At 43.3% G+C, this 15,539-nt stretch overlaps 1 protein-coding gene across 1 annotated transcript in view; it reads left to right on the forward strand.

The window, feature by feature from the left end:
• CHCHD6 (coiled-coil-helix-coiled-coil-helix domain containing 6) overlaps positions 1 to 14,714 on the forward strand; it is a 471,528-nt gene extending 456,814 nt beyond the window's left edge. Inside the window, exon 10 of the mRNA XM_077451740.1 lies at positions 12,263 to 14,714. Within this exon, the coding sequence (XP_077307866.1) occupies positions 12,263 to 12,286 (24 nt within the window). The 3' untranslated portion in view covers positions 12,287 to 14,714. The remainder of the gene's footprint in view (positions 1 to 12,262) is intronic.
• The last annotated feature ends 825 nt before the right edge of the window (positions 14,715 to 15,539 follow it).

Raw genomic sequence — 15,539 nt, forward strand, 5'->3', positions numbered from 1 at the left:
TCCTCTTTAACAACTTTCATACCGGTGCCTATTCTGGGCACTTCTCACCTACATGTAAAAATCATCATTTTTTTTTTGCTAGAAAATTACTCCAAACCCCCCAAGCATTATATATGTCTTTTTAGCAGGCAGGGAATAAAAATGGCAGTCATTTCAACTTTTTATCACGCACGGTATTTTCGCAATCATTTTTGAAGCGCCTTTTTTTTTGGGGGGAAAAAAAACGGTTTTATGAATTAAAAAATAACAGTAAAGTTAGCCCAATTTTTTTGTATAATGTGAAAGATGATGTTACGCAGAGTAAATAGATACCTAACATGTCACGCTTTAAAATTGCGCACACTCATGGAATGGAGCCAAAGTTTGGTACTTAAAAATCTCCATAGGCGACACTTTGAAAAGTTTTTCAGGTTACCAGTTTAGAGTAACAGAGGAAGTCTAGTGCTAGAATTGTTGCACAGACTCTAACGTTTACATATGCGGGCGAGACTTGCGCGTGCGTTCGCTTCTGAGCTCAAGCTACTGGGGACAGGGGCGTTTAAAAAATTTTTTTTTTTAATTATCATTTTACTTAATTTTTTTCTATTTTTAAACTTTTTTTTTTACATTTAAATTTTTTTGATCACTTTTATTCCTATTACAAGGAATGTAAACATCCCTTGTAATAGGAATCTATTGTGACAGGTCCTCTTTGTAGAGAAATGCAGGGCCAATATGACCCCACATCTCTCCTCAAGGCTGGAAAGCATGAGATTGAGAAAAAAAATTCACAGATCTCATGCTGACAGCCACTACCACAGCTTTATTTACATCCGGGAACTTGGGCGTGATGTTATAATATCGCGCCCAGGCCTCCGACGGTCATAGAGATGACTGGTGACCATCTGGTCACCGAAAAGCTCTATCATCGTCTTCTGGCGCCGGACGATTCTTTCTCCGGGTCCCCGATGGCACGGGAGAGCCTGGAGAAGCACTGGATGGCGGATGTCCCCTCCCATCGCCTATAAGAATGATCAAACGGTGGACCTGCCGCTATGATCATTCTTATCATACACAGAATCGCTGGCTGGAAAGAATATCATCTGAATGATGCCTGTAGCTGCAGGCATCATTCAGATATCTCCGCACAAATTCAAGGACATCATATGACTATGTGTGGTAGGGAAGTGATTTTAAGCCCCGGTTCACACTATAAATCGCATAGGAAACCGGTGCCCAGTCCTGTGCAATTTACATGCAATTCATTGCAGTGCGATCTGAGCCCATATATTTTGAATGGGCTCAAATTGCACTGCATCGCACCAGAAGTAGTTCATTTGGAAATGCACTGCAACCGGATCGCATGATACTTTTGTACCAAGTGATTTGGTGTAGGCAAACACACTGCATTTACGAATTGCTTTGGGGGGTGTTGTTAATTTAACCACTTCATCCCCCTCCTTCCTGACCAGAGCACTTTTTGCGATTTGGCACTATGTCTCTTTAACTGACAATTGTGTGGTTGGGCGACTTTGTACTGAAACAAAATTGACGCCCCTTTTTTTCACACAAATAGAGCTTTATTTTGGTGGTATTTGATTGCCTCTGCGGTTTTTATATTTTGCGCTATAAACAAAATAAGAGCGACAATTTTGAAAAAAACAACGCATTATTTTTTACTTTTTGCTATAATAAATATCCCCCAAAAATATATAAAAAAATATTTTTTCCTCAGTTTAGGCCAATATGTGTTCTTCTACATATTTTTGGTAAAAAAAATCGCAATAAGCGTATATTGATAGGTTTGCACAAAAGTTATAGCGTCTACAAAATAGGGGATAGATTTATAGCATTTTTATTATAGATTTTTTTTTTTTACTATTAATAGCAGTGATCTGCGATTTTTATTGTGACTACGACATTATGGCGGACACATAGGAAATTTTTGACACATTTTTGGGACCATTGGCATTAATACCTTTGACACAGTTGACCACCTGCTACTCCTCAGCAAATTACGCTCCCTTGGCCTCTGCGATTCTGCTTTATCCTGGTTTTCCTCCTACCTATCTCAGCGCACTTTCAGTGTCACTTACAACCCCATCTCCTCTGCTCCCCTTCCTCTTTCTGTTGGGGTACCCCAAGGTTCTGTCCTTGGGCCCCTCCTATTCTCGCTCTATACCTCTTCCCTGGGCCAGTTGATAAACTCCCATGGTTTCCAATACCACCTCTATGCCGACGACACCCAGATCTATCTCTCCACTCCTCAACTCACCCCCTCAATCTCCACTGATCTCCAACTTACTGAATGACATATCAGTATGGATGTCACACCACTTCCTCAAACTCAATCTTTCTAAAACTAAGCTTCTTATATTTCCTCCTTCACAATCCCCCCCCCCCCCCCCCCCGTGACTTCACCATTAATATCAACAACACAACCATTGGTCTCTCCACACATGCCAGGGTCCTGGGTGTAATCCTTGACTCTGACCTCTCCTTCAGCCCCCATATCCAATCACTGGCTAAATCCTGCTGATTCTAACTGAAGGGGGAGGGGACTGACTAGAGGAAGTGACAGGTATGTGGTTCCTAGCTAATAGGAACACACGATCTGTCACTCCTGTCGCAACAGAACAGGGAAGTGTGTGTATACACACTCGTCCCTGTTCTGTCTCTCATGCTCAGGGTCGCTCGTGGCTGGCGGTCATCGCGACTGTTGGCCATGAGCACCGGCACCCCCGCTGTGCAGCAGGCGTGCACGCGTGCCTGCTATCCCGTCCACACATGCCGACGTATAGCTACGACAGGTCGCACAGGGGAGCCAACCTGCTGCAGTATAACTGAGGCGGTTAACATTGATACCTGTGTTTTAAACGCGATGCAGGAAAAGCGCCCGAAACGCAGGTTTTCCCATACTACGTTCTAGTGTGAATCTAGCTTAAAGTGATTGTAAACGATCACCTGGTAAAACAACCCATTCCGTCTAAAATAGAAAATGAATAGAAATGAAAGACAAAACATTTTGTAGTGTCAAAATTTTATATTTCTGGCACCAAATCCCCCCTCTCATTTTGTCTCTGAATTACAAAATCTGCCATTTGCCATTTCAAAGTATTCTGCTGTCAGAAACCATGAAATCAGATCAAGACAGAAGTACAGTTAAATCACACTTGTTTAATAATAAAAGCAAAAAGAACAAACCTAGTCAAAAGATAGCCAGAGTTCAGTAACCGGAATAGATACGCAGACAAGCCAAACGTCAGGGAGCCGGAGATGAGCGTAGTAAAACAGCAAGCAGGATCTGGAGCCAGAAGGGATGTCAACCAAGCAAGTCTTTTAACAGGAATGCAGGCGATAGTCTCTGTGATGTTGACCAAGGCGAACGCAGAGATCCTCTGGGCAGGACAGCTTAAGTAAGCAGGACTGACGAGCAGGATATCATCTACAGCTGAGTAAGTGTGGAGAGTAAGGATGAGCTCTGGCGTGTTTGCACACTCCACGTGCAGAGCCCGCCAGGAAGTCGGTGCAGCGATACGCTAATCACAGGCAGTGAGACATTGCCCCTATGCGCGGTTTCAGAGATCAGGAAATGTCTCACTGCATGTGATTAGCGCAGCGCTGTGCCGACTTCCTGGCGGGCTCTGCACGTGGAGTGTGTGAACACGCCGGAATTAGCCGACAGCAGAGCGGCCAGCTCAGTGAAGGAAGGGCTGAGCCCCTCCCTGACATCTGCCATCCATCTCCGTTAGCACATATCTACAGCCCTAAAGGGAGAGGCTGTTCCCCTGAAACGCGTCAACTTGATTTGTATATTCTGATACTTTCAATAAATGATTGTATTCTCCCACCAAGAGCTGCAGCAGCTATCAGCCTTTTAAAGAGCTTAAAGGGGAAGTACAGTCAAAGCTCATTTGGCTGTACATCTCCTGTGGATCACAAGCCTGCAGTCTGTTCTCCACGCCTGTGACCTGTTTTCAGCAGACAGCGGGCTGAAGCTTGCTATTGGCTGACGCCACAGAGCCAGTCCAGGCTTGGGAAAGATCGCGACCATATGGTCAGGATCCATCCACATGCCTGGACTGGCACCTGTCTCAGCCACTCAGCGAGCCGCTGACAGCCTGAACCGACTCCTCTCGCCCCCTCCACACCTCCAGTAAGTGCAAGGGGGCAGAGCAGAGAGCCAGTGACTGACAGTCAGCAGCTCTCTGCTCAGTGAACTGTGAGACCCAAGCGATCAGCTGTGTTTGAACGCTCGGTTCTCCGTGTTCGAGCCGGCAGGGGGACAGATGCAGCATCGGGTCGATGCTGCATCCAGCTAGGTAAGTAGGATTCTAAAAAAAAAACATACTTCTGTTTTAACAGGCTGTCAGCAGCGGGACTGGACAGCACAATTGTGCCCGCGGCTAAACGCCGGAGCCCCATGGATGTGTGCATGGGTCCTAATGCAAAAATTTGCCCAGTTAATAAGAAAGTGAACCAAAGGAGTGTGTGCTGTCTCTGTGACCACCATGCACAATGCGAAGGGAAGTAAAAGTCTCACGGCTTCAATTCTTTTTCTTTTACAGAAACAGACATTGCTTGTTTTGAAATAGTATTTTGATTATATTACACGGTCCTTTTAGACACAGGTAGAGCTTAGTAGAGCTCATCTGGGCAGTTGAGTCTTTATTATTGGATTTAAAAAAATACTTTTTTTTATATATATATTTCTGAAAGACTGCTCAGAACACGCACAGCATCACCTGCAGCTGGAAGCCGCTGTGTTTAGTATGGTTGATGGATTTGTTGTTGTGTGACATGATTCAATTGTTTGTTCAGAGAGGTGTGTAGATAACCTGATATCACCAATATTGCACGTTCCACCAGATATGACAGAATGCATTTTATGGCCCAATCTCCATATAGAAACTCGTACCAACTTCATCACGGCTCTTTGATTATTTTGATTTCAACCAAACACAAGAACGTGTGTACTTGCGGTGAAAGCCCAATTCCACTTACCTGGTCAGTGCTATTCAAATAACACAACTGTGATTATATTATTTGGGGTAGTGAAGCCCTGTCTGTGTCCTTATTTTATGGTACCAGTGACCGCCACATACAGGTGTGTGGCATTTCATAGCTGATTGTTAACAGTTCACACCACCATTTCTGCATTCCGGATGTGTTTGTGCAAGTGCGATTTTTTTATGCATTTTGATGCATTCCGGTGCGTTTTTTATTTTTTTTCACTTTTTTTTTCTTCGTATCAGTTGATGACCGTTACATTCCGGTGCATTTTTGTTGTGTTTTTCTGAATTCCAGATGCGTTCAGTACGGAAACAATGCAGCATGTTCTATTCTTGTTGCCTGCACTGTAGAGCTGCACGATTAATCATCAAGAATCGTTATCGCAATTAATTTTTTTCCCTGTTGCGATCTTGACAAAAGTGTTTCACGATTCTGTCTATGCAAAGAATTCTCTCTGCTCTTCTGAAGCCACAGCCCTCAAAAGAAAGGAAGAAAAAAAAAAAAAAAACGGGCAGTCTGCCAAGAAACACAACATTCTTTAGCAGTGGAACGTAAGTATAAACATTGTAACAATTTGTCAATGGAATAGACATTGTGTGTAAATGAAGAAAGTTTCACCACTTAAAGCGGAGGTCCACCCTAAAGTAGACCTTCCGCTCATTGGAACCCTCCCCCCCTCCAGCGCCACAATTGGCACCTTTCAGGGGGGAGGGGGGTGCAGATACCTGTACAGTACAGGTATCTGCACCCACTTCCGGGATAGCTCTCTGCGGAAAGGGGCGTAGATTACGCCCCTTTCCGCAAGTGCCCACCCCTTTCCGCAAGTGCCCCGCTGCCTGCTGGGAAACACACAGATCCCAGAGGCAGCGGGGACCGTCCTTATTGCACAGCGCGACTCGCGCATGCGCAGTAGGGAACCGGGAAATGAAGCCGAAAGGCTCCATTTCCTGATTCCCATACCCAAGATGGCGGCGGCAGCACCCGAGAGACGATATAGAGATCGGCTTCAGGTGCCGACATCGCGGGCGCGCTGGACAGGTAAGTGTCACTATTTTAAAAGTCAGCAGCTGCAGTATTTGTAGCTGCTGGCTTTTAAAAAAAAAAACGCGGAGTCCCGGCGGACTCCTGCTTTAAACACTAAACCTTTTTCTGCCATTTGTTGATTTCAAGTTAAAATCTTTTTTTTTTTTTTGTTTGTTTGTTTGTTTTTTGCTAGAAAAATTATATATTTTTAGTAGAGACCCTAGAGAATAAAATGGTGTTGTTGCAATATTTTATGTCACACTGTATTTGCGCAGCGGTCTTTCAAATGCAATTTATTTGGGAAAAAATTACTTTAATGAATTAAAAAAATAACTAACCAGTAAAGTTAGCCCAATTTTTTTGGTATAATATGATAAGATTTACTTTGTGAGAATCCTGAGAGAATTGTGATCTTTTTATTATGAGCAAAAAAATTGTGAGTCTCATTTTGGGCAGAATAGTGCAGCTCTACTGCACTGGAATGCGCTGCACTGGTGTGAACCTGGGCCATTGGAATAGGGCAGGTCCAGTGAACTTTCCAGTGAATTTGTATTGTGCATCAAAAAAGGCATGCACAGATCTTTCCATGTATTCCAATAGACCTAATTCACACAAGTGCAGTGCGTTCCAGTATGGTCAACAAAAATAGATCACGCTGCATTTTTTTTTTATGCATGGAATGCATCTGGAACACTACAAAACACATAACAAATGCACCAGAATGCACATGTCCTCAGTTGAGATGAAGAAAACGAAAGGAGAAAAAATACATGGAACGCATCAAAATTGGACCAGAATGCAAATTTTTCCCTTTTTATTGGTTGAACTAGATGGACTTTTTTCCTTTACCTTTTTTTCAACCTGACCAACTATGTAACTATATGCTGAATTGAGATAAAGCATAAAAAATACACCAGAATGCACCAAAATGCATATGCAGAAACGCATCTGGAAGGCAGAAATTGTGTTGTGAACCAGCCCTTAAATTTGGTTCTAAAGGCTCAAAGATTTTTACCTTCATGAAGGTAAAAACCTTTCTCTGAGCAGCAGAGAATGACCGATCGGATAATAATGGCTGAACTGTCATGATCGGCTCTCGAAAGCTGTGTACACACAATCCGAATATCATATGATTGCTTTGAAAGTGTTTTTTAGTGGATTTTCTAATTGTGTCTACAGGCCTTATGGGGGGGGGGGGGGGGGGGGGGGGGGTGTAACAGCCCCTGTCAGGTTTAGTTTTTTTTTTTGCCACCTGTCACATTGGTGGGATTTCCCTTCACTTTCTTTCACATGGAAGTGAGAATAAATCCTTCCAAAGTTAGGGAATCCCTGGTTGTCCCCAGGGTCACCAAAACTAGTGTCCCCATTGGAACATTTCCCTTCTGTTTTGTTCTGGTGACAACCCTAAATTAGGGATTTTCCTTCACTTTCACTCTCAGTGATAACAATAAACAGGATAAATAGAGAGGATCTGCCCAACTGGGACAACCTGACGTGTTTAAATCCATTTCCAATGTATCCAAGAACTAAAAAAAAAAAAAAAGGCTTTGCCTTTAGTTATATTTTTATTATCCTTCAACTTCCTAATAAGCAAGGCTTATGCCCCGTACACACGGTCAGAAATTCCGACGGAAAAGGTCCGATCGGATTATGTTGTCGGAAAATCTGATCATGTGTGGGCTCTATCGGGCTTTTTCCGTCTGAAATTCAGACGGAAAAAGTTTGAGAGCTGGATCTCAAATTTTCCTACAACAAAATCCGATCGGACATTTTCCTATTGTTTGTAGAGAATTCCGAAAATGGTTGGATTTCAAGAAATCAGGGAAGTATATGGAAATATGTGATACAGAAGAATGAGAACACATGGCAATATTAATATCTTAAGCATGTACAGAATTGATTAGTTGGAGAAGACTAATGCTGCGTACACACAATCAAAATTTTGGTCGGAAAAAGCTCTGATGGTTTTCCCGACGGAATTCCAACAGGATTTCGCTCAAGCTGTCTTGCATACACACAATCACACCAAATTCCGACCGGCAAGAACGCGGTGACGTATAACACATATATATATATACGACAGGACTAGAAAAGGGAAGTTCAATAGCCATTATCCAATATCTTCCTTCTCGTAGTTGAATCTGAACATGCGTGAGATTTTGCACGTCGAAATTGCATACACACAAACGGATTTTCCAATAGAAACTTTTTCCGTCTGAAAAATGGAGAACCTGCTCTCATGCCGCATACACACGAAATTTCGGCCAGCAAAAGACCGATGAGAGCTTTTAGTCGGAAAATGCGACCCTGTGTATGCTCCAATTTTACTGGCCGAATTTCCACCAGCAAAAGATTGAGAGCAGGTTCTCAATTTTTCCAGAAAAATTGAGAATGGAAATTCCGATCGTGTGTATGCAATTCCGATGCGCAAAAACTCACGCATGCACAGATTCAACTACGAGACGGAAGCTATTGGCTACTGGCTATTGGACTTCCTTTTTCTTGTCCCGTCGTAAGTGTTGTACGTCACCGCATTCTTGAAGGTCGGAATTTGGTGTGACCGTGTGTTTTCAAGAAAGCTTGAGCGAAATACCGTCGGAATTCCATTGGGAAAACCATCAGAGCTTTTTCCGAACCAAAATCCCGATCGTGTGTACACGGCAAGAATCTTTTGCTGGCCAGCAAAATTCAGATGGAGCATACACACGGTCGCACGAAAAGCTCTCATTGGTCTTTTGCTGGCCGAAATTCCGACCGTGTGTACGTGGCATAAGAAGGGAAAAGGAGGGAGCCTAGAAGAGAAAAAGGGGGGGTGGATTTTGGGTTTTTTGCCTTTGCTAAGATTTAAGACTGTAGATCGAGACCTCCAGCTGTTGCAAAACTACAAGTCCCATCATGCCTCTGCCTCTGGGTGTCATGCTTGTGGCTGTCAGTCTTGCTATGCCTCATGGGACTTGTAGTTCTGCAACAGCTGGAGGTCCACTAATTTTATATCTCTGCTGTTGATGGTATTTTTACATACGTTTGATAATGTTTGTAAAAAAACAATAAAACTATTGAATATAAAAAATAAATAAAGTACACAGTTTTTTTAAAAAATGTAAAAACTGCTCTGGTCCATAGGGGGTGGAAAGGTGTGAGAGCTAATTTGGTTAGCTATAAGTGTGACTGTGAGGAATGCACAGCTTGTATGTTACAAGGAAGTGTTATAATAACTTGCCCTTTAACAGACATTATGATTATATGACTAGATAGTTACAGCAATTCATCTGGTTGTCATGGCAAAACTTCACATTCACTTATGTTAAGGCCACAGCTAGTGAGCTTGTGTACCAAGGCACTTTGTAAATGACCAAACCTGATAGATGATGTCTATTCTGCCATTACTTTTTTGTGTAAAGTGAACCTGTCATGGCATCATTGTAGGTAAGGTGACCTGAAGAGTGAAGAGCGGCTAATAAGCGATGACAGGGCATTCCTTTTTTTATATTCAAAAGCAATTTTAACCCCCCGCTCACACCTCCTCCCAATGGCCGTTTAGGTGGATTTTATTGCAAAGTGGTAGAGTGGCTTCCCAATCATGTGACCCCATGTGATTGGCTCCCACCGTGGTCACATGATCAGGAGTCCATCCTGCTGGTCCCTGATGAGAAGCAGCCACCAGAAGCATTCAGAGACAGCTCAGTCAGTGTGGTGGGAGCATGCAATGGGCACGCTCCCAGCCCACATCCTTTAGACCACCGTGGACTCATTTGTGTGGCGGCTTGGCGTTCAGGGCCACTTTCTCTGCCTCTGCATATATGCGTAACGCATAACATAGTTGGGAAGGTTATACTGTGCATGACTTGTTTACACTGAGTGAGTTTCTCAAAGTTTAAAATCTAGATGAGCATCAACTGATCCTCTTAATTAGATCGAGAGACAACAGGGATGTAAAATTGTAACATATCCATAGGATAATGTAGAACAAGGCTTATCTCACTCAAGGCTATTCTGTATGACATTCTTTTTTTTTTTCTAATGGCTGTCATCATTTTGTCAGAGCTCTGACCCTCCAGCTAGTAGACGGGGATGTGACAAAACTCTGATCCTCTAGCCAATAGACAGAATTGTGGCAGAGCTCTGACCCTCTAAATAGAACACTGTGGTTGTGGCAGGGCTCTGATCTTTTAAACAGTAGATGGGGTTGTAGCAGACCTCTGTATCTAGCAGACAAGGCTGTGGCCAAGCTCGGATACTCTAGCCCAGGGGTGCCCAACCTTTTGAAGAGCGAGAGCCACTTGAGCAACTTGGTAAGCAGTTGCGGGCCACAATGAGCAGAGCAGGCGGATGACAGGTCCATGCAGAGTGGACACGGAAACAGCCCACTCTACTCTACGGGTCCTCCAATCCACCCTAACGGAAGGGCATTGATCCTCTCTGTTTTTTTTTTTTCGTTTAGCGAATCAGATTGGAGGTAGGTGGGTGTAAAAGGACACAAATCTGTTTATATCTGCCATTTCATAGAGGTGAATGGAGGGTTCGATTGAGTTGGACCGATTGTGTGAAAGGGGCCTTTCACACTAATGCAGCGCAGTGCACCTGTGTCTTTCCTGCGGGTTACCTACACTTTGCCATAGACTTCTATTATATCCTGCAGGTGTGGTGCACTTTCTGAAAGGTAATAACAGAAGTCTATGGCTCAGTGCAGGTAACCTGGAGGTGCACTGCATCTGTGGATAAGTTTGAAAGCAGCCCAATAACCACTGCGCAGATATGCCCATATATACACTGCAAACTGACCTTTAATAACAATCTTCCATTCAGGTATGACCTGCTGTTACTGTCCCCGGCAGAGTGCATTTGGTATCACTCCGCCTGTGGCAAAAGTCAGCGCTATACAGGAAGCATCAGGTTATACAGCTCTGCTCCACAGCTGCTTGCTTCATTAACAACACAGATGCTCTGGGATGGTGGGTCTGCAACCCATGATCTGGGCTTGCCAATCTGCAATCCCACAGAAGGAGGTCGCGGGCCACATCAGAGGGCTCCGTGGGCCACATGCGGCCCCCGGACCACTGGTTGGGCACCCCTGCTCTAACCAATAGACAGAACTGTGGCAGAGCTTTGATCTTCTAACTATTAAATGGAGTCATGGCAGAACTCTGATCCTCTAACTAGTAGATGGGGTCATGGCAGAACCCTGACCCTCTAACTAGTATATGAGGTTGTGGCAGAGCTCTGATCCTCTAATTACTAGGCAGGGTTCTGGCCAAGCTCTGACCCTCTAGCAAATAGACAGAACAGTGGCAAATCTATCTAGTAGATTGGATTGTGATAGAGCTCTGAGCCTGCAGATAGTAGAGGAGATGTAGCCAAGCAGTGACCCTCTAGCAAAAAGACATAATTTTGATTAATATGACCCTCTAATTAGTAGATTGGGTTTTGGTAGAGCTCTGACCCTCTAACCAATATGCACAATGTTTCAGAGCTCTGATCCTCTGACCTTTAGGCAGGGGTATGGCAGAGTGCTGATTGATGGGTTTTGACCTTGCAGATTGATAGAAGAATGTGAAGACACTTTTTAAAAATTGCTTTTCGAATGGCTGTTTTGTTGATTTCTTGATTTCAATGAATTCTGAGTCAATAACCTGAAATAAGTATGCAGCTATCAAAGTCAGGTGTCACGTACCTGGTAGGAGACTGAAATTATGAGGTTGGCCTCCCTTGTATTTCCAGCCCAGGCCCAACTGTAGGTGGAACAGGTAGTGCAGAGGGACAGGAGGAACACGAGTGCTGGGACAGGAGGAACATGAGTGCTAGCAGGTGTTCGTAGCAAAACTTGTAGCAGCAGATGCAGACTCAAAAGTTTTTTAGGCAGGACATCCAGTCAGGAGCTTAGATGGACAGCCAGAGCAGGCACTCAGGGACAACGTTGAGCCAAACTGGAGACAGAAGCATAGTCAGAGGAGCAGCCAGGGTCAGCAACGAGCAAACAATGAGGTACAGAAGCCAATAGACAGGGACCAGGTCAACAGCAAGCCAAGGTCAGGAACAGATTAACAGAAGAAAAAACAGGATCCAAGGTCTGGTCAAGCATAAACCAGGTCAGCAACGGATATAATGCAGGACACATAGGAACAGCTGAAGACTAGTCAGCACTGAGCATGGATCTAAACATCCTTTAAATAGGTCGTCTGGTACCCTTTAAGTGAAACAGTTGTGATTGCCAGTATCTCACTTTTGCACCTTTTTTTTTGTTTTTCAGAATCTGCTTTTCAGTCAGGGCTAATCCATCCAACATCAGCAAAAAAAGAAGGTGGAGGGACCATGTCGACTGGAGATTCATCATGGGGAAAATGAAGAGTTTACATAGTTTAAAAACGTAGAAAAAGATATGCCAATTTTTTGCTGTAATAGAAATTCCTGCCAAGGGTGCTTTGAGCCGAAATAGGAGGCAGCCATTTTGTTATCTGAATCTAACCCTAGGTGATAGTGGCTAAATGAAAAAATGCCAAGTCAGGATGGCCTTATTCGATCCAATATTTTTAAGCTGAGCAACCAGTTCCAGCATCACTTGCTGTAATTGGGCTGCGTAAGCCTAATTACTGACCAAAAGCATGATGTTTACATAAAGAACCTTTGGAGCGCAAAGACCCTTCATTGATTAGATTGTGCACATTCCGTCTATCATCTATCTGTGGGTATATGAAATATGCCTCACAAAATGGCTGCAGCCAAGGTTAGTACATAGTAGGTAGATTATTATTTTTTTTTTTTTTACATGTCTCTTTATTGCACTCATTGTTTACATATTAAAAAAAAAGTAATTGCCGTCCATTCCATTGAAATGTCTGTATGAGCCAGCTGCTGGCTTTCATTATTTTACTTTTGTACTGCCAAAAAATAGCTGCATTCTGATTGGTTGTTGTGGAAACAAAGATGTTTTCTTTCCGCCAGTTATTTTACAGCAGCCCCTATTTCAGATTCACTAAGGTCTGACAGCTTGCATGCTTTCTGTTACAACTTTGTGTAGATGCCATGTTTTTCTTTGTGCCTTCAGTCTGAAAATGTTGGTGATTTCCAATGTCGTTTGATATGTTCCGGTCTTCTGACCTGTACAGGGAGCTGATTTGTGTCAAAATGTAGAAAATCCATAGATCTAATAAACGCCTTTTTACTGGAAGATATAAAGTCATTTCCAAAAAGCACAGAAGAAGAGAGCGCTATGGAGGAGGGCTTGCTGGTAGTAAACGTTTAAAAAAAAACAAGAAAAAAGCACACCAGTGGTTTTGTAGTCCAGAATAATTTTTTTTTTTTTTTTACATCATAAAAACACCCCCCCCCCATCAGGGCTTGCAAATCAAATTTGGATAAAAAAGCAATGGCAGTCTCAATTACATTTGAAGGGTCCAAAAATAAAGCTGCTTCCTTTTTTTTTTTTTTAAAGCATATGGGATAAACTAGGACTGCCAAAAGATGGAGTTTAACATTCTTTAGTAATTATTTACCAACATTACATAAAGCAGCCACAAATTTAGAAGGCCGCAACCTTCATCAGGTCTTAATTGGGCTCAGAGACCATCTTTACTCTCTTGCCAACCTTATAACACATACGGTATGTATGACGGCAAGAAAAGTGGGCTTTAACACCAAGCTGCCACACACATATCCATCCATGGCAGGCTGAGGTTGTAAGCTGAGAGTGTGCTCACTGTGCACACCCAGCATACAGACTTAATGATAGCTCTTGGTCAAGGGTTCTGAGTAGTAGTCAGTCAGCATGAACTCTGTATGTGTCTGTGGACGCACGCACCCCAGTTTGAGAATGTGCACCATGGTGGACACAATCCCAAACTGGGCTGTGTGGTTCCATAGAGCTCCCTTAGCACCCAGCTTGCTGAAGAGGCATTCAGAAGACGAGAGTGGACAGCGCTTGCAGGGAACCATCAAAAAAGAAAGCAAAGAACTGCTCCATGCAATATTGTTGCACGGAGTAGGTAAGTATAACATCTTTTTTATTTTAATTAAAAAAATGGTTTTAACATGTCTGTAACAAAACAGTCTGCATTCAGATGTGTATTAGGAGTTCCAACAAGCTTTAGCAACTTTGGTTTTGCAGCCTGCCTCAGAGTCTTCAATTTTTTCATCGCAGTCAACTCTACCAGCCATGCTGAAGTTGATGGTAGTGCTCAACCCCCCAAAACATGTTGGGATTTTTTACCCTGGATTTTTACAAAGGAATAAAATCATTCTGGACTCATTCATCATTGATGTGGTACTCCTGCTTCTTTCAAACTCCTAGAGCCTCCTTTCTGAGGCCCTTTCATATTTAAAAACTGCCTAGCACAGTGATGGCGAACCTTGGCACACCAGATGTTTTGGAACTATATTTCCCATGATGCTCATGCACTCTGCAGTGTAGTGGAGCATCATGGGAAATGTAGTTTCGCAAACATCTCGGGTGCCAAGTTCGCCATCACTGGCCTAGCCAAAGCTACCGCTTTCTACAATATAGATTCCAATTTGCTCTGTAAAATTGAACGAACGATAGATCCAGCACTTCACATCCATGCTTTCCAAATGTTCTGTCTGTGACCCCGTTGGGGAGATTGAAGGACAAAGCCATGGAGATTTTTGTAATTGTGTAATTTATTCTATTTCCTCTGAAATGAAAGCAGAGCTCCAGCATGAAATAAAATAATAAATATTCTACTCCACCCTGTTTTTTATTATTTTTCATAACCTACTGGCCACATTTACTTACCTGAATAACTAGTCACGTGAAGGACTGGGTTCCCAGTCTTCTTTCTTTAATGCCTTGTACACACGATCGGATTTTCTGACAACAAAATCATGGAATATTGTTCGAAGGGTGTTGGCTCCAACTTGTCTGGCATACACACGGTCACACAACTGTTGGCCAACAATTATGAACATGGTGACATACAAGGCGTACGCTGAGCCGATGTGATATCTCCATTGCGAACGCTAGTTTTACAAGAGCGCTTCCGGCTCGTCCTTGATTCCGAGCACGCGTGTTTGTACTTTGGACTTTTGTCCGGACTTGTGTACACACAATTGGAAGTTAGACAGCACATTTGTTGGCGGAAAATTTGAGAGCATGCTTGCGAACATTTGGTGCGGAAAGTCCGACAACAAATGTCCGATGGAGCATACAACATTTCCTGTTGGAAAATCCGATCGTTTGTACACGGCATTAGACTGCAATGTGGGATGGCCATTCTTTAGGTGGTACATGTTGCTCACCTGTGATGTGGACAATTTTGATGGGCTGTCTATCAGCAAGGTTCTCAAGGGGTCCAGAATACGCCAGCATCTTGATGATGTCACAACAAGAGGTGGCAAGAAGACTTGTCAGCCCAGACTATGGAGTTGGATTACCAGTCTTAACATGCGGGAGGGGGGGTTTATGTGACAACAGACTCCAGATGGAGTTTTTGGGGTTGATTTACTAAAACTAGAGAATGCAAAATCTGGGTAGAAACAGCTTCAAACAGAAATCAGCTTCCAGTCTTTTGGGG

This window comes from Lithobates pipiens, unplaced genomic scaffold, assembly GCF_037356315.1.
Source record: "Lithobates pipiens isolate NorthernLeopardFrog02 unplaced genomic scaffold, aLitPip1_a1.2 Scaffold_23, whole genome shotgun sequence".
Taxonomy (NCBI): domain Eukaryota; kingdom Metazoa; phylum Chordata; class Amphibia; order Anura; family Ranidae; genus Lithobates; species Lithobates pipiens.